The sequence below is a fragment of the Strix aluco genome, chromosome 22 (genome assembly GCF_031877795.1).
Source record: "Strix aluco isolate bStrAlu1 chromosome 22, bStrAlu1.hap1, whole genome shotgun sequence".
Lineage (NCBI taxonomy): Eukaryota > Metazoa > Chordata > Aves > Strigiformes > Strigidae > Strix > Strix aluco.
In genome coordinates this window covers 8,914,724-8,940,995 of record NC_133952.1, presented here as the reverse complement: position 1 = coordinate 8,940,995, position 26,272 = coordinate 8,914,724, and the positions used below count along the sequence as shown (strand labels likewise).

General features: G+C 54.0%; 2 protein-coding genes and 1 long non-coding RNA gene across 3 annotated transcripts; 2 read left to right on the top strand and 1 right to left on the bottom strand.

The window, feature by feature from the left end:
• Window positions 1-642: 642 nt before the first annotated feature.
• On the bottom strand, window positions 643-4,844 carry LOC141933412 (coiled-coil domain-containing protein 144A-like). Its single transcript, XM_074848060.1, has 6 exons — window positions 4,544-4,844; window positions 4,019-4,107; window positions 3,270-3,782; window positions 2,420-2,572; window positions 1,327-1,503; window positions 643-974 (listed from the first exon to the last, which is right to left on the bottom strand). The coding sequence occupies exons 3-6, from the start codon at window positions 3,621-3,623 to the stop codon at window positions 846-848; spliced, it is 813 nt and encodes a 270-aa protein (XP_074704161.1). The 5' UTR covers window positions 3,624-3,782; window positions 4,019-4,107; window positions 4,544-4,844; the 3' UTR covers window positions 643-845.
• Window positions 4,845-5,820: 976 nt separating this feature from the next.
• LOC141933493 (uncharacterized) lies at window positions 5,821-25,674 on the top strand. Its single transcript, XM_074848207.1, has 8 exons — window positions 5,821-5,984; window positions 6,083-6,105; window positions 6,136-6,333; window positions 6,770-6,858; window positions 7,095-7,586; window positions 23,745-23,897; window positions 24,814-24,990; window positions 25,343-25,674. Exons 1-8 carry the CDS (start codon window positions 5,821-5,823, stop codon window positions 25,469-25,471), a joined length of 1,425 nt encoding a protein of 474 aa, XP_074704308.1. The 3' UTR covers window positions 25,472-25,674.
• On the top strand, window positions 21,696-22,680 carry LOC141933520 (uncharacterized). The gene is made up of 3 exons (XR_012626107.1): window positions 21,696-21,780; window positions 22,217-22,305; window positions 22,535-22,680. It is a non-coding gene; the product is annotated as an uncharacterized LOC141933520 (long non-coding RNA).
• Window positions 25,675-26,272: the final 598 nt, after the last annotated feature.

Genomic DNA, 26,272 nt, shown 5'->3' with positions numbered 1-26,272 from the left:
AAGACCGTCTGGGTTACTCCTGCAGTGGGTAAAGGTAAACCCATGTGTAGGATTACTTTCGCCCAAGGACCTGGGTGCACTTGGTGGGTAATGCAGAGGGATGGAGAAGTCCGATGTGTGCCTCGGGGAGATTTGATTTTAGGTGAGAATAGCCAATGAACCGAACTGACAAATAACACTGTTATGGCAATTGGTGCCTTGCAACATCCCCATGCCACATGCAAAGCCTCCTGCTCCACCGACTGAGCCAACTCTGCCTCATTCCTCCAGCCTTATAGACTGTCATGAGAGATGGAACCCGAAGTTATGGACTAAATGAACTCAGCAGACATTGTGGAAGGATGGCCCATAGACTAAGGGAGTGATATCTGTGAGACCTGGGAAAGAAGGGGGTGGTGATTCCTTAGGATGTATTTGGAAACCTGAGCATAATGTCAGTGGTATGGAATAAGGGGTGGAGACTGTCCTGGTTTCGACCAGGATGGAGTTATTTTTCATTGGAGTGATGTCATGCTCACAGATATAGGGGGCCGGGCTCTCTCGGGAAGGCGCGGGATTTTCGGGTCTGGCCCGGCTGTGTGTGGCTGTGGGGGCGGTCACCGCGCTCGGTAAGCCACTGCTGCATTTTGCCCATTTCTTTGTGGACTCGCTATTTTTACTTTTGTTCTCTTGTTATATTTAGTAAATTCTTCTCTTTTTTTATTCAACCTATGAATTATTTCTTTGTTTGTCCCTCCCCTATTTCACCAGAGAGTGGGAGTGGAGGTGAACGGCGGGCCACGTGGCGTCTGGCTACCGGCTGAATTCAAACCTCAACACATGTGCACAGGCCAGGAGCAGGGCGCTCAACTCCTGCTTGTCCTTTGCTCTCTCCAGCTCGAGAGCCTGCGCTCTAAGATCTGCTCCAGGTCGTTTCTCCAAGAGGCGACAGCGGTGTTGATCTCTTCTACTCTGGCTTCAGCGGCTGCCTGTACCTACAAGAGAAGATGCAACTTCAAGAAACAGGAAGACAAAGACAATGCCCACCCCTCTCAACAAACCTGCTCTTTCTGCCGCTTTTACAGAAAAGCTCTTAAACAGCCTAAACGCTGTCTGCACGAGGAGCAGCAAAACGGCTGCGTGTTTTTCACGCGCACTGGTGCCACGACACACGACACACAGACTCTGGCGCAGCCTTTTGCAGCTCCCCGGCTTCCCTACGGGAAAGCCAAACCCACAGCACTAACAAAGAGAACCACGTGCCCGAGACAAAACACCTAAAAGTCGTGACCGCAGCCACAAATGGACGCAACGCCGACCACAGATACAAATGGAACATGAACTGACCTCCAAACGTAGACTCAGATATTGCTTCTCTTCCGGCGCTGTTGTGGTGTGACCCGCGCCAGGAGTCGCCAAGCGAGCTGACAGACTTGTCACCGTCTGTCCCATCTCCTTATTTAGAGCTTCGAGCTGCAGAGATTTTTGGGACTGCAGCTCCAGCTGTGCGGAGAGTTCGCACGCCTGTATGTGGGGAAAAACAATCTGCCTTGAGCAGAGGGGTCTCAAATCTCGGTGAAACTCCATCCAACGGATGCATCGAGATCATGGCTGTCAGTGCCCTGAGTTTGTATTTCAACCCAGGGAAAAGGCGCTTGGATTTCTGAAAGTAAGTGCGCCTTTCAAGCCCTTGCCAACAAGACTGCTCCAGCTTCCACCCGTCCCTCCTTTCCAGAAAGGCTCCGTGGCAAAGGCGCTCCACTCCTCCTGCAGCATCATAGCACGTCCGTGCCTCTGGAGATGCTCTTTGGCATTTCACCGCGGTCACTGCCTTTCATTTGGCTTCCACCACGCTCCTGTCGTGCCCCGTCCCTTCTCCCACGCACACCCCTGTGCTAATGGCTGGGGAGGACAGTGCGGGCGGAGGGACAAGAGCTTCAAGGCCTTCCTTAGAGGGCGGGCGAAGCCTGGCTTATGAGACAACGGCAAACCAAGGTCACTTCCCTTGCCCCCAACCACCACTGCCAGAGAACTAGACACCATCTTTGTGCAGAGATCGACAGAGGAAAAACCTTGCAGGGAGAACAACCAAGGCCAGAGACATCAGGGGGCACGTGGCTTGTGGTTTCATCTCACGGCCACAACGTTTGGACGGTGTGGGAACAGAAGCGAGACTCGGAAGAGCACAGCTGCTTTGTTCTTCCCCACCCACATGCTGCCCCCAAGCCACTGCTTTGCCCCTCAGCCTCGAAACAAGCCCCCTGAAGAGCCGCATCAGCTTTGCAAGGCGAGAGGGCAGGAGAAAGGAGCTAAAAGCACCCTCTAGTCTGACGCTCGTGACGTCCGCAGACAAATCTCTCCTGGATTTGTTCCCAGAATATTGTCTGCTGAAGGAAAAGAACACTTCAAAGACATGAACATGTTGACAGCCTTTGCATACCTTGGCCTTAGCCTTGTCCAGGTCCTCCTGCAAGTGGGAGTTCTCTGCCTTCAGGCGATTGCACTGGTGCGTCGAAGCGTTCAGTGCAGTTTCTGCTGTGTGCTGCTTTCTGACAGCATCAGCGAGCTCTCCTTGCAGCTGTGCCTCTGTTCTCTAGGGAAACAACGGCACAGGAGTGCAAATTAAAAGAAGCCCAAGTGCGTAGTTTTACTTCCAGTTACTAGTTCACAGGCCGAGATCACTTTTCTAAGTGCATCGCAAAGCAAAGCCATCGCATCCACGGGCAGAAGAGGGCATCTGCACAGCTGATGGTCTCCAGCCACCCCTGGCGAGCGAAGACAGCTCCAGAAATGTCATCTCTTGGGGAAGATTTCTGTCTCCCAGCACGTTCTCCTCGGAAGATGCCGAGACTGTGCCTTTGTGGGGTTTGGCTTGTTCCTTAAGTTAATGCTAAAATCTAACGGGATGCCAACGCGGGAGCTGTCGTTGGACTGCAGCCCTTTCTCCAGCGACCCGAGCCAAGGCTTCCTAGAGCCAGCTCTGTGTATCATCCTTCCCGCCGTTGTTCTGCTCCACAAACGAAACCCAACACGGGCCTCAGCGTTTCTACGTACGTGTGTGTCTATAAACATCTCAAGGCCTGTCAGAACCTTCCGCGATTCCAACAAACCCAGCGCAAAACAGAACCAAGCCGAGCGAAGGACTCCCGCGCACGGACCGTACACCTGCTGACTTTTAGAAGCGCCAGACAGCCTTGGGAACTGCTCTCCTTTAAGTCAGTCTTGGTCAGCGCTCACCTCACCTCTTTTTCTACCTTGTCGGCCTCGCATGTAGAGGCACCACCACTCACCATTTGTTCCGGGAGGTTGTTGTTCTGCGCGTCTCCCAGCTGCTGACGCAGCAAAAAGTTTTCACTTTGGAGCTGTGCCAGTTGGTGCTGCAGCTCTTCTGCCTTCTTGATGGCGTCTTCTGTCTTCTGCTCTTTAAGAAGGCATACACCATACCACTCCAGGCTTAGACCACACCAGTGCAGTGTCTGCCTCTTGCTCTCTTGTAATTCTCTTTCTGTCCATTCTAAAGCCGATGTCTTTTCCAAGAGGGCATTTTTCAGTTGCTCCACTTCCTTTTCCAGCCCATCAGCTTTTCTTTCGGCTTTGCTCAGCTGCCGAGACAAGCTCTTGTTTTCTTCTCGCATCTCAGCCATGTCCTCATGGAGCTTTCCTTGCACGCGAAGGCATTGGTGACATTCTCTCAGAAACACTTGTGCCTTGACCCTTTCAGATGGCTGATGTGTCCCAGGGCTCAGGTGGGAAGGGGATGAATCTGACCCCACCGTCGGTATTTGGGCTCTGGCATCTTCTGCCTGTTCAAAGTTGAAGAACACAAATGGACAGCACTTAGGAAATCAGCTCAAACCAGGAGGTAGCAGCAGCATTTCATACAACCAGGCGAGGACTGTCAGCAGCTTGACAGCAGATTATCAAAGAGTTTTCAATAACTCTGCCTTAGACATTATTCATGGAAAAGTCTTGCTTTGCAGTAGCATGGAACGTAATCCTAAATGGAGGACTCGAATTGAAAATCTTTGGTTTGGCATACCTCCTGCCCAAAGCTCTTGCTCTCCTTGACGCCTTCTTCATCTGATGGCGACGTACGGACGGCCGACTCCAAGCAGGCGGCAGGCTCATCTACATTAAAAACACACGTTTTTGAAACCAGGGTGAGCTAACACAGCTCCTTGATGCCTACAGTGCTTTCCCAATCATCGTGCTTGCAGAGACAATCCTAGCACAGCCACACACCCCAAACCCAGGGGGACTTGTCAAAATGCAGATTCCAGACACGTCTCTTTTCCTGCTGGGGAATTCGTCTCCTCTAGCGCACACGCCTTTTCCGTGTGCCAGGGGGATGACGGCATGGCTCAAAGTGATCAGAAATGAGCCCCGAAGGAATGAGCGTCTCGAGAATTCTGCTTTCCAGGGACAAGGCCTGGCAGTGCATTTTTTCCTGGATCATCAGCCACACCACATCATCCTTTCCAAACGGCCCGTCTCCACGGCAAGCCGCCAGAAGGGCAGGCGACAGGCCTTCTCCCCATCCCTCCTCCACACCGGAGAGTCCTACCTGCTCTCCGCAGGGCGGGTGCACGCCGCCTCGCTGCAGCAGCTGCTGCCCCACGGGGAGCGCTGGATGCTGACACCCCTTTGCCTTGGTCTGGAGCAGCTTCTCCCTTCTTCTCCCGCTTGCTGGGGTCCACAGGCCGCGCGCTGCCACTGCGCCTGCGCCTGGAGAGACAAAGAGCAGAGCCAGTCGTAGGCACAGCTCACGGCAAGGAGAAGGGCCTGTTGTTGCCCGCCCTTTCCGTAGTGACCTCCCTCGAGGACGAACACCCACAGGCACAAAGCTAAGCCCCAGGGGAGGAAAAGAGCCCCAGAGCTTCCCAGGCAGTGCCCGCCTGCCTGCGCCCCGTTACCTGTCGGCCTTGTCCCGGCAGTCGGTGTCGTGCTCCTCCACCAACAGCCACGCTGGGACCAAGTTGCCGCTGGTGGCTGCACGGTGCAGCTCGTCCGAGGCCTCCGGCTGGAGCTCATGGCCACCGCTGCTCCTGGAGGACTCGGGACCCTCCCCTGCCCCCATGCTCCTGGCCCTCCTGCACAGCCACCGCCAGATCCTCCTCATGGCCCGGCGGGGATGGGCACTGAACCGCCTCCCCTCGCTCATCCCTGGGGAGCGCTGCCAGGCAGGACTTAGTGGGCACTGCCGGGTGCCGGCTGCCAACAGAGGAGGCAACCCCAATGAGTGGCAGGGCACGGGCAGCTGCCTGCGGGCTGAGCCACCACCAGCAGCGATGGCAGCACCGGCACCACCAGCACCAGCTCCACCAGCGCTGCCACCAGCAGCAGCTCCACCAGCACCTGCACCAGCAGCACCAGCTCCACTCGCAGCACCAGCTCCACCAGTGCCACCAGCACCAGCCCACTGGCACAGCACTGGCAGCACCACCAGGTACTGTGTGTGCAGGGCCTGGGCACGAACGCCTTTTATGGGGGGCCATGCGCTGACATCATAAAGGGCTCAATGGGGGCTGGGAGGGGCCTGGGTGCTCAGAACCTCTCTGCGTGTACACAGGCCACGTTGCCAAGGGAAACAGCCCCTGGCGCACTGTATCCAGGGACACAGGGTTGCCCAAGGCCACCTCTCCAAGGCTCCCACCTCCCTGCACGCTCTGTGGATCCCTGTCCTTGGGGTTGTCTTCTCTGTTGGCAGCCGGCACCCGGCAGTGCCTACTAAGTCCTGCCTGGCAGCGCTCCCCAGGGATGAGCGAGGGGAGGCGGTTCAGTGCCCATCCCCGCCAGGCCATGAGGAGGATCTGGCGGTGGCTGTGCAGGAGGGCCAGGAGCATGGGGGCAGGGGAGGGTCCCGAGTCCTCCAGGAGCAGCGGTGGCCATGAGCTCCAGCCGGAGGGCCGGGACGAGCTGCACCGTGCAGCCACCAGCGGCAACTTGACCCCAGCGCGGCCGCTGGTGGAGGAGCGCGACACCGACTGCCGGGACAAGGCCGACAGGTAACGGGGCGCAGGCAGGCGGGCGCTGCCTGGGAAGCTCCGGGGCTCTTTTCCTCCCCTGGGGCTTAGCTTTGTGCCTGTGGGTGTTCGTCCTCGAGGGAGGTCACTACGGAAAGGGCGGGCAACAACAGGCCCTTCTCCTTGCCGTGAGCTGTGCTTACGACTGGCTCTGCTCTTTGTCTCTCCAGGCGCAGGCGCAGTGGCAGCGCGCGGCCTGTGGACCCCAGCAAGCGGGAGAAGAAGGGAGAAGCTGCTCCAGACCAAGGCAAAGGGGTGTCAGCATCCAGCGCTCCCCGTGGGGCAGCAGCTGCTGCAGCGAGGCGGCGTGCACCCGCCCTGCGGAGAGCAGGTAGGACTCTCCGGTGTGGAGGAGGGATGGGGAGAAGGCCTGTCGCCTGCCCTTCTGGCGGCTTGCCGTGGAGACGGGCCGTTTGGAAAGGATGATGTGGTGTGGCTGATGATCCAGGAAAAAATGCACTGCCAGGCCTTGTCCCTGGAAAGCAGAATTCTCGAGACGCTCATTCCTTCGGGGCTCATTTCTGATCACTTTGAGCCATCCCGTCATCCCCCTGGCACACGGAAAAGGCGTGTGCGCTAGAGGAGACGAATTCCCCAGCAGGAAAAGAGACGTGTCTGGAATCTGCATTTTGACAAGTCCCCCTGGGTTTGGGGTGTGTGGCTGTGCTAGGATTGTCTCTGCAAGCACGATGATTGGGAAAGCACTGTAGGCATCAAGGAGCTGTGTTAGCTCACCCTGGTTTCAAAAACGTGTGTTTTTAATGTAGATGAGCCTGCCGCCTGCTTGGAGTCGGCCGTCCGTACGTCGCCATCAGATGAAGAAGGCGTCAAGGAGAGCAAGAGCTTTGGGCAGGAGGTATGCCAAACCAAAGATTTTGAATTCGAGTCCTCCTTTTAGGATTACGTTCCATGCCACTGCAAAGCAAGACTTTTCCAGGAATAATGTCTAAGGCAGAGTTATCGAAAACTCTTTGATAATCTGCTGTCAAGCTGCTGACAGTCCTCGCCTGGTTGTATGAAATGCTGCTGCTACCTCCTGGTTTGAGCTGATTTCCTAAGTGCTGTCCATTTGTGTTCTTCAACTTTGAACAGGCAGAAGATGTCAGAGCCCAAATACCGACGGTGGGGTCAGATTCATCCCCTTCCCACCTGAGCCCTGGGAGACATCAGCCATCTGAAAGGGTCGATGGGCAAGTGTTTCTGAGAGAATGTCACCAATGCCTTCGCGTGCAAGGAAAGCTCCATGAGGACATGGCTGAGATGCGAGAAGAAAACAAGAGCTTGTCTCGGCAGCTGAGCAAAGCCGAAATAAAAGCTGATGGGCTGGAAAAGGAAGTGGAGCAACTGAAAAATGCCCTCTTGGAAAAGACATCGGCTTTAGACCAGACAGAAAGAGAATTACAAGAGAGCAAGAGGCAGACACTGCACTGGTATGGTGTATGCCTTCTTAAAGAGCAGAAGAGAGAAGATGCCATCAAGAAGGCAGAAGAGCTGCAGCACCAACTGGCCCAGCTCCAAAGTGAAAACGTTTTGCTGCGTCAGCAGCTGGGAGACGCGCAGAACAACAGCTGCCTGGAACAAATGGTGAGTGGTGGTGCCTCTACGTGCGAAGCCGACAAGGTAGAAAAAGAGGTGAGGTGAGCGCTGACCAAGACTGACTTAAAGGAGAGCAGTTCCCAAGGCTGTCTGGCGCTTCTAAAAGTCAGCAGGTGTACGGTCCGTGCGCGGGAGTCCTTCGCTCGGCTTGGTTCTGTTTTGTGCTGGGTTTGTTGGAATCGCAGAAGGTTCTGACAAGCCTTGAGATGTTTATAGACACAGACGTACGTAGAAACGCTGAGGCCCGCGTTGGGTTTCGTTTGTGGAGCAGAACAACGGCGGGAAGGATGATACACAGAGCTGGCTCTAGGAAGCCTTGGCTCGGGTCGCTGGAGAAAGGGCTGCAGTCCAACGACAGCTCCCGCGTTGGCATCCCGTTAGATTTTAGCATTAACTTAAGGAACAAGCCAAACCCCACAAAGGCACAGTCTCGGCATCTTCCGAGGAGAACATGCTGGGAGACAGAAATCTTCCCCAAGAGATGACATTTCTGGAGCTGTCTTCACTCGCCAGGGGTGGCTGGAGACCATCAGCTGTGCAGATGCCCTCTTCTGCCCGTGGATGCGATGGCTTTGCTTTGCGATGCACTTAGAAAAGTGATCTCGGCCTGTGAACTAGTAACTGGAAGTAAAACTACGCACTTGGGCTTCTTTTAATTTGTACTCCTGTGCCGTTGTTTCCCTAGAGAAGAGAGGCACAGCTGCAAGGAGAGCTCGCTGATGCTGTCAGAAAGCAGCACACAGCAGAAACTGCACTGAACGCTTCCACGCACCAGTGAAATCACCTGAAGGCAGAGAACTCCCACTTGCAGGAGGACCTGGACAAGGCTAAGGCCAAGGTATGCAAAGGCTGTCAACATGTTCATGTCTTTGAAGTGTTCTTTTCCTTCAGCAGACAATATTCTGGGAACAAATCCAGGAGAGATTTGTCTGCGGACGTCACGAGCGTCAGACTAGAGGGTGCTTTTAGCTCCTTTCTCCTGCCCTCTCGCCTTGCAAAGCTGATGCGGCTCTTCAGGGGGCTTGTTTCGAGGCTGAGGGGCAAAGCAGTGGCTTGTGGGCAGCATGTGGGTGGGGAAGAACAAAGCAGCTGTGCTCTTCTGAGTCTCACTTCTGTTCCCACACTGTCCAAACGTTGTGGCCGTGAGATGAAACCACAAGCCACGTGCCCCCAGATGTCTCTGGCCTTGGTTGTTCTCCCTGCAAGGTTTTTCCTCTGTCGATCTCTGCACAAAGATGGTGTCTAGTTCCCTGGCAGTGGTGGTTGGGGGCAAGGAAAGTGACCTTGGTTTGCCGTTGTCTCATAAGCCAGGCTTCGCCCTCCCTCTAAGGAAGGCCTTGAAGCTCTTGTCCCTCCGCCCGCACTGTCCTCCCCAGCCATTAGCACAGGGGTGTGCGTGGGAGAAGGGACGGGGCACGACAGGAGCGTGGTGGAAGCCAAATGAAAGGCAGCGACCGCGGTGAAATGCCAAAGAGCATCTCCAGAGGCACAGACGTGCTATGATGCTGCAGGAGGAGTGGAGCGCCTTTGCCACGGAGCCTTTCTGGAAAGGAGGGACGGGTGGAAGCTGGAGCAGTCTTGTTGGCAAGGGCTTGAAAGGCGCACTTACTTTCAGGAATCCAAGCGCCTTTTCCCTGGGTTGAAATACAAACTCAGGGCACTGACGGCCATGATCTCGATGCATCCGTTGGATGGAGTTTCACCGAGATTTGAGACCCCTCTGCTCAAGGCAGATTGTTTTTCCCCACATACAGGCGTGCGAACTCTCCGCACAGCTGGAGCTGCAGTCCCAAAAATCTCTGCAGCTCGAAGCTCTAAATAAGGAGATGGGACAGACGGTGACAACTCTGTCAGCTCGCTTGGCGACTCCTGGCGCGGGTCACACCACAACAGCGCCGGAAGAGAAGCAATATCTGAGTCTACGTTTGGAGGTCAGTTCATGTTCCATTTGTATCTGTGGTCGGCGTTGCGTCCATTTGTGGCTGCGGTCACGACTTTTAGGTGTTTTGTCTCGGGCACGTGGTTCTCTTTGTTAGTGCTGTGGGTTTGGCTTTCCCGTAGGGAAGCCGGGGAGCTGCAAAAGGCTGCGCCAGAGTCTGTGTGTCGTGTGTCGTGGCACCAGTGCGCGTGAAAAACACGCAGCCGTTTTGCTGCTCCTCGTGCAGACAGCGTTTAGGCTGTTTAAGAGCTTTTCTGTAAAAGTGGTGGAAAGAGCAGGTTTGTTGAGAGGGGTGGGCATTGTCTCTGTCTTCCTGTTTCTTGAAGTTGCATCTTCTCTTGTAGGTACAGGCAGCCGCTAGAGCCAGAATTGAAGAGATCAAGACCACTGTCGCCTCTTGGAGAAACGACCTGGAGCAGATCTTAGAGCGCAGGCTCTCGAGCTGGAGAGAGCAAAGGACAAGCAGGAGTTGAGCGCCCTGCTCCTGGCCTGTGCACATGTGTTGAGGTTTGAATTCAGCCGGTAGCCAGACGCCACGTGGCCCGCCGTTCACCTCCACTCCCACTCTCTGGTGAAATAGGGGAGGGACAAACAAAGAAATAATTCATAGGTTGAATAAAAAAAGAGAAGAATTTACTAAATATAACAAGAGAACAAAAGTAAAAATAGCGAGTCCACAAAGAAATGGGCAAAATGCAGCAGTGGCTTACCGAGCGCGGTGACCGCCCCCACAGCCACACACAGCCGGGCCAGACCCGAAAATCCCGCGCCTTCCCGAGAGAGCCCGGCCCCCTATATCTGTGAGCATGACATCACTCCAATGAAAAATAACTCCATCCTGGTCGAAACCAGGACAGTCTCCACCCCTTATTCCATACCACTGACATTATGCTCAGGTTTCCAAATACATCCTAAGGAATCACCACCCCCTTCTTTCCCAGGTCTCACAGATATCACTCCCTTAGTCTATGGGCCATCCTTCCACAATGTCTGCTGAGTTCATTTAGTCCATAACTTCGGGTTCCATCTCTCATGACAGTCTATAAGGCTGGAGGAATGAGGCAGAGTTGGCTCAGTCGGTGGAGCAGGAGGCTTTGCATGTGGCATGGGGATGTTGCAAGGCACCAATTGCCATAACAGTGTTATTTGTCAGTTCGGTTCATTGGCTATTCTCACCTAAAATCAAATCTCCCCGAGGCACACATCGGACTTCTCCATCCCTCTGCATTACCCACCAAGTGCACCCAGGTCCTTGGGCGAAAGTAATCCTACACATGGGTTTACCTTTACCCACTGCAGGAGTAACCCAGACGGTCTTCCCCAACACATTCCTAATGCGCACTGCAGGGGCTTTATCCCCATCCACGGTATGTAGGAGGTTTGATTGAGCAGGGCCAGCTTGCTTGGCAGATCCTCTGGGACTGACTAACCAGGTGGCTTTTGCTAAGTGCACGTCCCAGTGTTTGAAAGTTCCACCCCCCATTGCTCTCAGTGCAGTTTTCAGCAATCCATTGTATCGCTCAATTTTCCCAGAGGCTGCTGCATGGTAGTGAACGTGATATAATCAATCTGCCAGGCCTCCCCATATTTATATTTTGACCATAGTCCTCCATACCAAAGGGGCTTTAACCGTTTGGTTGCTTGATCGCAGCACATGTCTCACATTCATGGATCACCTGTGCAATAGCATCCATGGTTAAGTCCACCCCTCGGTCACGAGCCCATCTATACGTTCCATCTCTTCCCTGAGGGCCTGAGGAGTCATGGGCCCAGCGAGCCATAAATTGTTCACCCTTATGGTGCCAGTCCAGATCTACTTGAGACACCTTGATCTTGGCAGCCTGATCCGCCCGTTGGTTGTTCTGATGTTCTTCAGTGGCCCAGCTCTTGGGTACATGAGCGTCTACACGAGGTACTTTCACAGCCAGATTCTCTACCCCAGCAGCAATATCTCGCCATCATCCAGCAGCCCAGACGGGTTTGCCTCTGCGCTGCCAGTTGCTCCGTTTCCACTGCTGTAACCACCCCCACAGCGCATTTCCCACCATCCATGAGTCAGTGCAGAGACAGAGCACCGGCCACTTTTCTCGCTCAGCGATATCCAAGGCCAGCTGGACAGCTTTCACCTCTGTGAACTGACTCGATTCACCTTCTCCTTCAGCAGCTTCAGCAACCCATCGTGTGGGGCTCCATACAGCTGCCTTCCACCTTCGAAGTTTCCCCACAATGCGACAGGACCCGTCGGTACACAGGGCACATCGCTTCTCCTTATCCAGTAGTTTAGTATGTGGTGGGGCCTCTTCAGCACGGGCTACCTCTTCCTCTGGCGCCATTCCAAAATCTTTGCCTTCTGGCCAATTTGTGATCACTTCCAGTATTCCCGGATGGCTGGGGCTCCCTATTCGAGCCCGTTGTGTGATTAACGTGACCCATTTACTCCACGTGGCATCAGTTGCACGGTGTGTAGAGGGGACACTCCCTTTGAACACCCAGCCCAGCACTGGCAGTCGGGGAGCCAGGAGGAGCTGTGCTTCAGTCCCGATCACCTCTGAAGCAGCTCCGACCCCTTCACATGCTGCCAGTATCTCCTTTTCGGTCGGAGTATAGCGCTCTTCTGATCCTCTGTATCCCCGACTCCAAATCCCCGGGGGTTGACCCCGAGTCTCCCCTGGTGCTCCCTGCCAGAGACTCCAGGTAGGGCCGTTCTTCCCGGCTGCAGTGTAGAGCACATTTTTAACATCTTGTCCTGCCCGGACTGCCCGAGAGCTACTGCATGAACTATTTCCTGTTTAATTTGCTCAAAAGCCTGTCGCTGCTCCAGGCCCCATACAAAATCATTCTTTTTCCGAGTCACTTGATAGAGAGGGCTGACAATCTGACTGTAATTTGGAATGTGCAGTCTCCAGAAACACACAACACCCAAGAAAGCTTGTGTTTCCTCTCTGTTAGTCGGTGGGGACATCGCTGTTGTTTTATTAATCACCTCCATTGGAATCTGCCAACGTCCATCTTGACATTTTACTCCTAAAAACTGGATCTCTTGTGCAGGTCCCTTGACTTTACTATGCTTTCTGGCAAAACCGGCTCTCAGAAGGATTTGGATTATTTTCTCCCCTTTCTCAAAAACTTCTTCTGCTGTATTACCCCATATAACGATGTCATCAATGTAGTGTAAATGTTCTGGGGCTTCACCCTGTTCCAGTGCAGTCTGGATCAGTCCATGGTAAATGGTGGGGCTGTGTTTCCACCCCTGGGGCAGTCGATTCCAGGTATGTTGGACACCCCTCCAGGTAAAAGCAAACTGTGGCCTGCATTCTGCTGCCAGAGGGATGGAGAAAAAAGCCTTGGCAATATCAATCGTGGCGTACCACTTGGCTGCCTTCGACTCTAGCTCATACTGAAGTTCTAACACGTCTGGCACAGCAGCACTCAGCGGTGCCGTGACTTCATTCAGGCCGCGATAGTCCACTGGCAATCTCCACTCTCCGTTAGACTTTCGCACTGGCCATATGGGGCTGTGAAAGGGGGAGCGCGTCTTGCTGATGACTCCTTGGCTCTCCAGCTGACGAATCAGTTTATGGATAGGGATTACAGAGTCTCGACTGGTGCGGTATTGCCGTCGGTGCACGGCTGTAGTGGCACTTGGCACCCGTGGTTCTTCAACCCTCAGCAATCCCACAACAGAAGGGTCCTCTGATAGACCAGGTAACACAGACGGCTGTTTAATTCCTTCTGTTCCCAAGGCAGCTATACCAAAAGCCCACCGATACTCTTTTGGGTCCTTAAAATACCCTCTTCTGAGATAATCTAGGCCAAGAATACATGGAGCGTCTGGGCCAGTCACAATGGGGTGTTTTTCCCCCTCTTTTCCACTTAGGCTCACCTCGGCCTCCAATACAGTCAGCTGTTGAGACCCCCCCGTCACTCCTGAAATACAAACGGGTTCTGCTGCTTTATAATTTGATGGCATTAGGGTGCATTGCGCACCAGTGTCCACTAGAGCCTTGGACTGCTGGGGGTCAGACGTGCCAGGCCATCGAATCCACACAGTCAGGTGAACTCGGTTGTCCCCGTCCTCCGCCTGGCTGGAGGCAGGGCCCCTCTAATGTTGGTCATAAAACCTGCTAACGACAAATGGGTTAGTGTGGTGTGCACGGGTTTCAGCCTCATCTTGATCACTCACTTCTTGTGAATACAAGTCAGAAGTTCTTCTCATAGGATCATGAGCAAAGTCGAACTTTCTGCTCTGTTTGGGCACTTGATTACTAGAAACCGGAGCAGCATTTCTCCTGAAAGGACCACGTTCTGTACTTGTTCTTCCCTCCAGCTCACATCCTCGCCTCCCTAGGAGGTAGGTAGGTTTTCCATCCCATTTCTTCATGTCTTCTCCATGGTCACGCAGGCGATGCCACGGCTTCCCCCGTGGTGTGTACCGGTTCTCTCGAGTAGAGAAATGATTGCTCCTAATAGCCGAGATTCTGGTCCGTGCAGGTGGGGAGTAGGACATGTTCTCTTTAAGTTGCTGGAAATCTTGAGATAATTTGTTCACAGCCGCGATGATGGGGGAAGAGACACTTTCTTCATATTGTCATAGTCGGCGAGCCAGTTCATTCGCTGTTGGTCCCTCTTCGTCTGTCCAGTCCATTACTGCTAATGCACTGGCATATGATGAGGGTGTGCTCCGTGCTAAAGTCCTCCACATGGGCCGGGTGCATCGGACTTCGTCTGGATCTGTGGGTAGCCGTGTGTCACGGTCCACTCGGTGGACTCGTGATGGTTCGTTTGCTACGATCTCGAAAGTGCAAAATTAAGGTGACCAACACCAAAGGGGATAGCAGTAATCAAACAGTGAAACTTTATCGTGTTGCCTGTGAAGCAGCACGCAATAGAGATGGGTGAAAGAAAGGAGAAAAGTAGAGTTAAGTTTAGAGAGAGGAGGGAGAGAGGTTATAGCTACCACCGCTGATCTCACGACACCCTAACGGTCCCGGGTCCAGCTGATGCTGCGTCGTCGATCGTCGTGGTCCTTGGTGGGGAAGCTTCCCATTTTCGTTGTCCAGAAGTCATCTTTTATGCTCAGTAACACACCTTGCTCCTCCTCTGCCTCAGGGGTCTCCGCCCTTCTCAGAATTCAATTATCATCTCTCCACCCTTCTCAAGCGAGGCCATCACGCGTGCACAGGGGGAGTGTCCGAGGTGTGGTCAGTCTTGGAGGTGGGTAACCTTCAACCAGGAGGTATGTTTTGGTATTATAATGAAGCAAAGTTTCTTCATCGATGTTATGGCAACAGTTGAGATCCATCTTTTTTGACAATGGCTATGCAATTATCTCCAACAGCTCCGGCTAGGCCCAGGTACCGAACAATAGCACAGCACTCTTTGTACTGCACGGCTCAGGCACCGAAGAACAGCACTGCACTGCCTGCACCACTCGGGTCAGTGCTCAGGAGAACAGCACTGCACTGCCTGCACCACATGGGTCAGTGCTCAGGAGAACAGCACTGCACTGCCTGCACCACTCGGGTCAGTGCTCAGGAGAACAGCACTGCACTGCCTGCACCACATGGGTCAGTGCTCAGGAGAACAGCACTGCACTGCCTGTGCCACACAGTTCTGCATTCAGGAGCCTTTGCACCTGCGGTGGTTTGACCTTGGCTAAATGCCAGGTACCCACCAAGTCGCTCTATCACTTCCCCCCCTTTCCCCTTTTTTTCTCAATAGGGCAAAGTAGGGAAAGAAAATAAGATAACAAAACAACCCTTGTGGGTAAAACAACAGCAGTTTTAATACAAGCAAAGCGAAGCAAAGGTCCGCGCGCGGAAGCAAAAAAAACCAGATTTATTCTCTACTTCCCATTAACAGGCTATGTCGGGCCTTCTCAGGAAGCAGGGCTCCAATACGCGTAGTGGTTGCCTTGGAGGACCAAGGGTGACCCCACCCCCTTCCTCCTTTCTCCCAGCTTTATACTGAGCAGACGTCATATGGTCTGGAATATCCCTTTGGTCAGTTCGGGTCAGCTGTCCTGGTTGTGTCCCCTCCCAGGATCTTGCCCACCCCGTCCCACTTTGGGGGGGAAATGTCAGAAAGAGCCTTGGTGCTGTGTAAGCACCACTCAGCAGTAGCCACAACACCAGTGTGCTGTCAACACCCTGCCAGCTCCCAACATAAAACACAGCACCATGAGGGCTGCTACAGGGGAAAACCAATTCTGGCTCAGCCAGACCCGGTACAGCACCACATTCCACTCCAGGGATCGGCAACTGCGCTCCAAACAGGCCGTTGTCAGCTACCTCACTGTCCATGTCCCTGATGACAATGTTGAGACAATGCTGATCTTCTGACCGACTCTTACAAGGCTGAAGTAAGCTTAACTGGGAAGGACTGGCATAAGCACCCCATTGTGACTGGCCCAGATGCCCCGTGCATCCTAGGTATAGACTACCTCAGGAGAGGGTACTTTAAAGCCCCAAAAGGGTACCAGTGGGCCTTTGGTATAGCTGCCCTGCAGGAGGTTGAGCAATTGTCCACCTTACCCGGCCTCTCAGAGGATCCCTCGGTGGTGGGGTTGCTTAAGGTCGAAGAGCAGCGAGTGCCAATTGCCACCAAGACGGTGCACCGGCGGCAGTACCGCACTAACCGAGATTCCCTGGTCCCCATCCATCAGCTGATCCGTCGACTAGAAAGCCAGAAGGTGATCAGCAAGACTCACTCACCTTTCAACAGCCCTATATGGCCAGTGAGAAAGCCTAATGGCTAATGGAGTCTGACCGTGGACTACCGTGGCCTGAATGAAGTTACGCCAGCGATGAGTGCTGCAGTGCCGGACATGCTAGAGCTCCAGTATGAGCTGGAGTCGAAGGCAGCCAAGTGGTACGCCACGATTGACATCGCTAACGCGTTTTTCTCCATCCCAATAGCACCAGAGTGCAGGCCACAGTTTGCGTTCACTTGGAGGGGTATCCAGCACACCTGGAATCGATTGCCCCAGGGGTGGAAACACAGCTCCGCCATTTGCCATAGACTGGTCCATACTGCACTGGAGAAAGGTGGGTCTCCAGAACACCTGCAGTTCATTGATGATATCATTGTATGGGGGGACACAGCTGAGGAAGTCTTTGAGAAAGGAAAGAAGGTAATTGAAATCCTCCTGAAGGCCGGTTTTGCCATCAAGCGACAGAAAGTTAAGGGGCCTGGAAGGGAGATTCAGTTCCTAGGAATAAAATGGCAAGATGGGCGTCGCCACATCCCAGTGGAGGTGATAAACAAGATAACAGCCATGGCCCCACCAACCACCAAAAATGAGACTCAGTCTTTCCTGGGCGCTGTGGGGTTCTGGAGGATGCACATCCCAAACTACAGCCTGATTGTGAGCCCTCTCTACCACGTAACCCGCAAGAAGAACAATTTTAAATGGGGCCCTGAGGAACAACAAGCCTTTGAACAAATTAAGCAGAAGATTACCCAGGCAGTGGCCCTCAGGCCAGTCCAGGCAGGGCAGGAGATTAAGAACGTGCTCTACACCGCAGCTGGGGAGAATGGCCCCTCCTGGAGCCTTTGGCAGAGAGCACCTGGGGAATCCCGAGGCCGACCTCTAGGCTTTTGGAGTCGGGGATACAAAGGCTCTGAAGCTAACTATACCCTGACTGAGAAGGAGATACTGGCAGCGTACGAAGGAATTCGAGCTGCCTCAGAAGTGGTCGGCGCTGAGACACAGCTCCTCCTGGCACCCCGACTGCCGGTGCTGGGATGGATGTTCAAAGGAAAGGCTCCCTCAACACATCATGCAACAGATGCCACGTGGAGTAAATGGGTTGCGTTGATAACACAACGGGCTCGAATAGGGAACCTCGACCCCCCCAGGATTAGTGGAAATGATCATAAACTGGCCAGAGAGCAAAGATTGTGGGATGTCACCAGAACACGAGGTGAAACGTGCTGTGGAGGTCCCACCATATACCGAGCTGCCAGAGGAGGAGAAGCGATATGCCCTGTTCACTGATGGGTCTTGTCACATTGTGGGAAAACATCGACGACGGAAGGCTGCAGTGTGGTATCCCACACGAGAAACCACTGAAGTTGTTGAGGGACAAGGTGAATCGAGCCAGTTCGCAGAGGTGAAAGCCACCCAATTGGCTTTGGAGATTGCTGAGCGAGAAAAGTGGCCGAGGCTCTATCTCTACACTGACTTGTGGGTGGTGGCAAGTGCCCTGTGGATGTGGTTGCAGCAATGGAAACAGAGCAACTGGCAACGCAAGGGCAGACCCGTCTGGGCCGCTGAAGTATGGCAGGATATTGCAGCCCGGGTGGAGAACCTCATTGTGAAGGTGCGCCATGTGGACGCCCATATACCCAAGAGTCGAGCCACTGATGAACAGCAACATACCCAGCAGTCGGACCAAGCTGCTAAGATCGAAGTGGCTCAGGTGGACTTGGACTGGCAGCGTAAAGGTGAACTGTTCATAGCCCGGTGGGCCCATGAGACCTCGGGACACCAAGGCAGAGATGCAACACACAAGTGGGCTCGAGATTGAGGGGTGGACCTCACCATCGACACCATCGCAGAGATCATCCACGGATGTGAGACATGTGCTGCGATCAAACAAGCCAAACGGGTGAAGCCCCAGCGGAATGAAGATCGCTGGATGAAATATAAATATGGAGAGGCCTGGCAGATCGACTACATCACACGGCCACAGACCCGCCCAGGCAAGCGCCACGTGCTCACAATGGTGGAAGCAACCACTGGATGGCTCGAAACTTATCCAGTGTCCCACACCACCACCCGGAACACCATCCTGGGCCTTGAAGAGCAAGTCCTGTGGCGACACGGCACCCCAGAGAGGATTGAGTCGGACAATGGGACTCACTTCCAAAATAACCTCATAGATGCCTGGGCAGAAGAACACGGCATCGAGTGGGTCTACCACATCCCCTACCACGCACCAGCCTCTGGGAAGATCGAGCGCTACAATGGACTGTTAAAAACTACATTGAGAGCAATGGGGGGTGGAACCTTCAAACGCTGGGACACACATCTGACAAAGGCCACTTGGTTAGTCAACACAAGAGGATCTGCCAATCGAGCTGGCCCGGCTCAGTCAAAACTTCCACATGTTGTAGACGGGGATAAAGTCCCTGTGGTGCGCATGAGGGATCTGCGGGGAAAAATGGTCTGGGCTAGTCCTGCGCCGGGCAAAGGCAAACCCATCCACGGGATTGCTTTTGCTCAAGGACCTGGGTGCACCTGGTGGGTGATGCAGAAGGATGGAGAGGTCCAATGCGTACCACAAGGGGACTTGGTTGTGGGTGAAAACACACCGTGAGTTATACTGTGCTTTTGTTAATTTTTCTTTGTTAATGCTAATTGCTAAATGGCAACTGGATGTGACGCACATGGTATAGAATAAAGGGGTGGATTATGTCCTGGTTTAGCCAGATTAGGGTTAAGTTTCCCCAGCAGTGGGGGGGAGCTCTAGCCCGGTTATTCAGATACCATGCGGACATCACATCTGGGCGCCAAAGCGAGACGGTCGGTTAACACGTGTGTTATGCCATCGCTCTGTTCTCACTGCTGTATTGGGAGAGATTTTGCTCTGTTCATTGTTATTGTTGTTTGTGGTGTTGCTGTTGCAATGTTGTATTAAACCTCTCCTTATCTCAGCCCCGGGGCTTTGTATTTCACTCCCTTCGTGGGGGAGGGGCAGCGGCCACGTGGTCTCAGACCCCGGCAGGGACTAAACCACCACAAAAACCTACTTGGCTCCAACCACAATTACAACAAAAATTTTTTTTCCAATCTGCCCTGCTCTTTTGCAGCTGTGCTGACGGCACAGTTAAAGATACTTGCTTGGAATTTGTCATCTTGTTCTCCACTCGGGCTCCTCTGTACAAAACCCATCTCAAAACAATTTCAAATAAGCTTTGCCCAAGGCAGATGGTCCCCTGCAGCTGGAGATTCTCCACTGGTGTGACTTTTCAGCAAGGACTCCTGAAACTTAAGTTATCTTTGAGGGGTTTTTTATTTTCAACTTGACTTTTTTCACCCTGCCAGTCTCCTAATCTTGTGTCTCTGTCAAGGAAGACACCATGTTTGTGTCTGCTCAGGTGAGGTTCAGTGTTGCTTGTCTGTGACTCTTTGGGTCTCGCTGGGGAGAGGGCAGTGGGTGGGTGGAGACAGCTCTGACACGGGCTGTGGGCGCCTGGAGGAGGTGCCGGGGAGACCTTATTGCAGCCTTTCAATACTTATGGGGGCTTGTAGGAAAGATGGGGACAAACATTTTAGCAGGGCCTGTAGCAATCGCACAAGGGGTAATGGTTTTAAACGAAAGGAGGGTAGATTCAGACTAGATAGAAGGAAGAAATTCTTTATGATGAGGGTAGTGAACCACTGGCACAGGTTGCCCGGAGAGGCCGTGGATGCCCCGTCCCTGGAAACAGTCAAGGTCAGGCTGGACGGGGCTCTGAGCAACCAGATTGAGTTGAAGATGTCCCAGCTCATTGCAGAGGGGTTGGATTAAGTGACCTTTAAAAGTCCATTCCAAACCGTTCTGTGATTTGAGGATCCCCCCAGAGCCCCCAGCATGTCTTGGGGTGCACAGAAAGACACATCCAGGGGGTTGTGGGTGCCCCACTGAGCGGTCCGGGCTGTCCCCAACAGCACATCGTGGTGACCAGGGTGCCCCTAAAGGTGCACGAAAGAGTCCAGCTTTTCAATCTATCCTAAACAGACAGAGGGACCTCAGGAAAAAGTTCAGGAGTCAGGAGTCCTTGAGAAACAAATACAGAAAAACACAAGCAAAGCTTTCATACATCCATCACAGTTTACTCTTCATAACTGTCAGAAATTCATTTGTTTGAGCCCTTGCATTCCCTTTCAGTGGCCATCAAAGTCCCTGTGCAGCCCTTGACCGAAGGCAAGGACTCGGCCCTTTTATTCAAGAACATCAACATCCTGCTGTGCCGAGGAAGGAGAGTGGTCTGGAGGGTCTCAGAAGACCCGCTGCGAGATGGGATCAGACAGGGATCCTGGCTAATGCTTTTCTCCAGGGACGTTTGGTACGTTTTCAGTGCTCCCTCTAACTCCTTTGCAGCCAGGTCAAAGCCGTGGCCTTGTTCAGTTTTTCCTCGGGACTTGGGGCTGGGCCTGCCCTCCTGTGAGGGGTCCACAGAGCGTGCAGGGAGGTAGGAGCCTTGGAGAGGTGGCCTTGGCAACCCTGTGCCCCTGGAGACAGTGCGCCAGGGGCTGTTTCCCTTGGCAACGTGGCCTGTGTACACGCAGAGAGGTTCTGAGCACCCAGGCCCCTCCCAGCCCCCATTGAGCCCTTTATGATGTCAGCGCACAGCCCCCAATAAAAGGGGTTCATGCCCAGGCCCTGCACACACAGTAACCTGGTGGTGCTGCCAGTGCTGTGCCAGTGGGCTGGTGCTGGTGGCACTGGTGGAGCTGGTGCTGCGAGTGGAGCTGGTGCTGCTGGTGTGGGTGCTGGTGGAGCTGGTGCTGGTGGAGCTGGTGCTGCCATCGCTGCTGGTGGTGGCTCAGCCCGCAGGCAGCTGCCCGTGCCCTGCCACTCCTTGGGGTTGCCTCCTCTGTTGGCAGCCGGCACCCGGCAGTGCCCACTAAGTCCTGCCTGGCAGCGCTCCCCAGGGATGAGCGAGGGGAGGCGGTTCAGTGCCCATCCCCGCCGGGCCATGAGGAGGATCTGGCGGTGGCTGTGCAGGAGGGCCAGGAGCATGGGGGCAGGGGAGGGTCCCGAGTCCTCCAGGAGCAGCGGTGGCCATGAGCTCCAGCCGGAGGCCTTGGACGAGCTGCACCGTGCAGCCACCAGCGGCAACTTTGTCCCAGCGTGGCTGCTGGTGGAGGAGCACGACACCGACTGCCGGGACAAGGCCGACAGGTAACGGGGCGCAGGCAGGCGGGCGCTGCCTGGGAAGCTCCGGGGCTCTTTTCCTCCCCTGGGGCTTAGCTTTGTGCCTGTGGGTGTTCGTCCTCGAGGGAGGTCACTACGGAAAGGGCGGGCAACAACAGGCCCTTCTCCTTGCCGTGAGCTGTGCCTACGACTGGCTCTGCTCTTTGTCTCTCCAGGCGCAGGCGCAGTGGCAGCGCGCGGCCTGTGGACCCCAGCAAGCGGGAAAAGAAGGGAGAAGATGCTCCAGACCAAGGCAAAGGGGTGTCAGCATCCAGCGCTCCCCGTGGGGCAGCAGCTGCTGCAGCGAGGCGGCGTGCACCCGCCCTGCGGAGAGCAGGTAGGACTCTCCGGTGTGGAGGAGGGATGGGGAGAAGGCCTGTCGCCTGCCCTTCTGGCGGCTTGCCGTGGAGACGGGCCGTTTGGAAAGGATGATGTGGTGTGGCTGATGATCCAGGAAAAAATGCACTGCCAGGCCTTGTCCCTGGAAAGCAGAATTCTCGAGACGCTCATTCCTTCGGGGCTCATTTCTGATCACTTTGAGCCATCCCGTCATCCCCCTGGCACACGGAAAAGGCGTGTGCGCTAGAGGAGACGAATTCCCCAGCAGGAAAAGAGACGTGCCTGGAATCTGCATTTTGACAAGTCCCCCTGGGTTTGGGGTGTGTGGCTGTGCTAGGATTGTCTCTGCAAGCACGATGATTGGGAAAGCACTGTAGGCATCAAGGAGCTGTGTTAGCTCACCCTGGTTTCAAAAACGTGTGTTTTTAATGTAGATGAGCCTGCCGCCTGCTTGGAGTCGGCCGTCCGTACGTCGCCATCAGATGAAGAAGGCGTCAAGGAGAGCAAGAGCTTTGGGCAGGAGGTATGCCAAACCAAAGATTTTCAATTCGAGTCCTCCATTTAGGATTACGTTCCATGCTACTGCAAAGCAAGACTTTTCCATGAATAAGGCAGAGTTATTGAAAACTCTTTGATAATCTGCTGTCAAGCTGCTGACAGTCCTCGCCTGGTTGTATGAAATGCTGCTGCTACCTCCTGGTTTGAGCTGATTTCCTAAGTGCTGTCCATTTGTGTTCTTCAACTTTGAACAGGCAGAAGATGTCAGAGCCCAAATACCGACGGTGGGGTCAGATTCATCCCCTTCCCACCTGAGCCCTGGGAGACATCAGCCATCTGAAAGGGTCAAGGCACAAGTGTTTCTGAGAGAATGTCACCAATGCCTTCGCGTGCAAGGAAAGCTCCATAAGGACATGGCTGAGATGCGAGAAGAAAACAAGAGCTTGTCTCGGCAGCTGAGCAAAGCCGAAAGAAAAGCTGATGGGCTGGAAAAGGAAGTGGAGCAACTGAAAAATGCCCTCTTGGAAAAGACATCGGCTTTAGACCAGACAGAAAGAGAATTACAAGAGAGCAAGAGGCAGACACTGCACTGGTGTGGTCTAAGCCTGGAGTGGTATGGTGTATGCCTTCTTAAAGAGCAGAAGACAGAAGACGCCATCAAGAAGGCAGAAGAGCTGCAGCACCAACTGGCACAGCTCCAAAGTGAAAACTTTTTGCTGCGTCAGCAGCTGGGAGACACGCAGAACAACAACCTCCCGGAACAAATGGTGAGTGGTGGTGCCTCTACATGCGAGGCCGACAAGGTAGAAAAAGAGGTGAGGTGAGCGCTGACCAAGACTGACTTAAAGGAGAGCAGTTCCCAAGGCTGTCTGGCGCTTCTAAAAGTCAGCAGGTGTACGGTCCGTGCGCGGGAGTCCTTCGCTCGGCTTGGTTCTGTTTTGCGCTGGGTTTGTTGGAATCGCGGAAGGTTCTGACAAGCCTTGAGATGTTTATAGACACACACGTACGTAGAAACGCTGAGGCCCGTGTTGGGTTTCGTTTGTGGAGCAGAACAACGGCGGGAAGGATGATACACAGAGCTGGCTCTAGGAAGCCTTGGCTCGGGTCGCTGGAGAAAGGGCTGCAGTCCAACGACAGCTCCCGCGTTGGCATCCTGTTAGATTTTAGCATTAACTTAAGGAACAAGCCAAACCCCACAAAGGCACAGTCTCGGCATCTTCCGAGGAGAACATGCTGGGAGACAGAAATCTTCCCCAAGAGATGACATTTCTGGAGCTGTCTTCGCTCGCCAGGGGTGGCTGGAGACCATCAGCTGTGCAGATGCCCTCTTCTGCCCGTGGATGCGATGGCTTTGCTTTGCGATGCACTTAGAAAAGTGATCTCGGCCTGTGAACTAGTAACTGGAAGTAAAACTACGCACTTGGGCTTCTTTTAATTTGCACTCCTGTGCCGTTGTTTCCCTAGAGAACAGAGGCACAGCTGCAAGGAGAGCTCGCTGATGCTGTCAGAAAGCAGCACACAGCAGAAACTGCACTGAACGCTTCGACGCACCAGTGCAATCGCCTGAAGGCAGAGAACTCCCACTTGCAGGAGGACCTGGACAAGGCTAAGGCCAAGGTATGCAAAGGCTGTCAACATGTTCATGTCTTTGAAGTGTTCTTTTCCTTCAGCAGACAATATCCTGGGAACAAATCCAGGAGAGATTTGTCTGCGGACGTCACGAGCGTCAGACTAGAGGGTGCTTTTAGCTCCTTTCTCCTGCCCTCTCGCCTTGCCAAGCTGATGCGGCTCTTCAGGGGGCTTGTTTCGAGGCTGAGGGGCAAAGCAGTGGCTTGGGGGCAGCATGTGGGTGGGGAAGAACAAAGCAGCTGTGCTCTTCCGAGTCTCGCTTCTGTTCCCACACCGTCCAAACGTTGTGGCCGTGAGATGAAACCACAAGCCACGTGCCCCCAGATGTCTCTGGCCTTGGTTGTTCTCCCTGCAAGGTTTTTCCTCTGTCGATCTCTGCACAAAGATGGTGTCTAGTTCCCTGGCAGTGGTGGTTGGGGGCAAGGAAAGTGACCTTGGTTTGCCGTTGTCTCATAAGCCAGGCTTCGCCCGCCCTCTAAGGAAGGCCTTGAAGCTCTTGTCCCTCCCCCCGCACTGTCCTCCCCAGCCATTAGCACAGGGGTGTGCGTGGGAGAAGGGACGGGGCACGACAGGAGCGTGGTGGAAGCCAAATGAAAGGCAGCGACCGCGGTGAAATGCCAAAGAGCATCTCCAGAGGCACAGACGTGCTATGATGCTGCAGGAGGAGTGGAGCGCCTTTGCCACGGAGCCTTTCTGGAAAGGAGGGATGGGTGGAAGCTGGAGCAGTCTTGTTGGCAAGGGCTTGAAAGGCGCACTTACTTTCAGGAATCCAAGCGCCTTTTCCCTGGGTTGAAATACAAACTCAGGGCACTGACAGCCATGATCTCGATGCATCCGTTGGATGGAGTTTCACCGAGATTTGAGACCCCTCTGCTCAAGGCAGATTGTTTTTCCCCACATACAGGCGTGCGAACTCTCCGCACAGCTGGAGCTGCAGTCCCAAAAATCTCTGCAGCTCGAAGCTCTAAATAAGGAGATGGGACGGATCGAGACAACTCTGTCAGCTCGCTTGGCGACTCCTGGCGCGGGTCACACCACAACAGCGCCGGAAGAGAAGCAATATCTGAGTCTACGTTTGGAGGTCAGTTCATGTTCCATTTGTATCTGTGGTCGGCGTTGCGTCCATTTGTGGCTGCGGTCACGACTTTTAGGTGTTTTGTCTCGGGCACGTGGTTCTCTTTGTTAGTGCTGTGGGTTTGGCTTTCCCGTAGGGAAGCCGGGGAGCTGCAAAAGGCTGCGCCAGAGTCTGTGTGTCGTGTGTCGTGGCACCCGTGCGCGTGAAAAACACGCAGCCGTTTTGCTGCTCCTCGTGCAGACAGCGTTTAGGCTGTTTAAGAGCTTTTCTGTAAAAGCGGCGGAAAGAGCAGGTTTGTTGAGAGGGGTGGGCATTGTCTTTGTCTTCCTGTTTCTTGAAGTTGCATCTTCTCTTGTAGGTACAGGCAGCCGCTGAAGCCAGAGTAGAAGAGATCAACACCGCTGTCGCCTCTTGGAGAAACGACCTGGAGCAGATCTTAGAGCGCAGGCTCTCGAGCTGGAGAGAGCAAAGGACAAGCAGGAGTTGAGCGCCCTGCTCCTGGCCTGTGCACATGTGTTGAGGTTTGAATTCAGCCGGTAGCCAGACGCCACGTGGCCCGCCGTTCACCTCCACTCCCACTCTCTGGTGAAATAGGGGAGGGACAAACAAAGAAATAATTCATAGGTTGAATAAAAAAAGAGAAGAATTTACTAAATATAACAAGAGAACAAAAGTAAAAATAGCGAGTCCACAAAGAAATGGGCAAAATGCAGCAGTGGCTTACCGAGCGCGGTGACCGCCCCCACAGCCACACACAGCCGGGCCAGACCCGAAAATCCCGCGCCTTCCCGAGAGAGCCCGGCCCCCTATATCTGTGAGCATGACATCACTCCAATGAAAAATAACTCCATCCTGGTCGAAACCAGGACAGTCTCCACCCCTTATTCCATACCACTGACATTATGCTCAGGTTTCCAAATACATCCTAAGGAATCACCACCCCCTTCTTTCCCAGGTCTCACAGATATCACTCCCTTAGTCTATGGGCCATCCTTCCACAATGTCTGCTGAGTTCATTTAGTCCATAACTTCGGGTTCCATCTCTCATGACAGTCTATAAGGCTGGAGGAATGAGGCAGAGTTGGCTCAGTCGGTGGAGCAGGAGGCTTTGCATGTGGCATGGGGATGTTGCAAGGCACCAATTGCCATAACAGTGTTATTTGTCAGTTCGGTTCATTGGCTATTCTCACCTAAAATCAAATCTCCCCGAGGCACACATCGGACTTCTCCATCCCTCTGCATTACCCACCAAGTGCACCCAGGTCCTTGGGCGAAAGTAATCCTACAC

Coding starts and splice junctions, on each gene's coding strand:
- LOC141933412 (XM_074848060.1), bottom strand. CDS start 3,623: ATGGCTGAGATGCGAGAAGAAAACAAGAGCTTGTCTCGGCAGCTGAGC. Junction 2,573..3,269: donor ACAACCTCCCGGAACAAATG/GTGAGTGGTGGT, acceptor TTGTTTCCCTAG/AGAACAGAGGCACAGCTGCA. Junction 1,504..2,419: donor TGGACAAGGCTAAGGCCAAG/GTATGCAAAGGC, acceptor CCCCACATACAG/GCGTGCGAACTCTCCGCACA.
- LOC141933493 (XM_074848207.1), top strand. CDS start 5,821: ATGGGGGCAGGGGAGGGTCCCGAGTCCTCCAGGAGCAGCGGTGGCCAT. Junction 6,106..6,135: donor GGTCACTACGGAAAGGGCGG/GCAACAACAGGC, acceptor CCTTGCCGTGAG/CTGTGCTTACGACTGGCTCT. Junction 6,859..7,094: donor GCAAGAGCTTTGGGCAGGAG/GTATGCCAAACC, acceptor AACTTTGAACAG/GCAGAAGATGTCAGAGCCCA.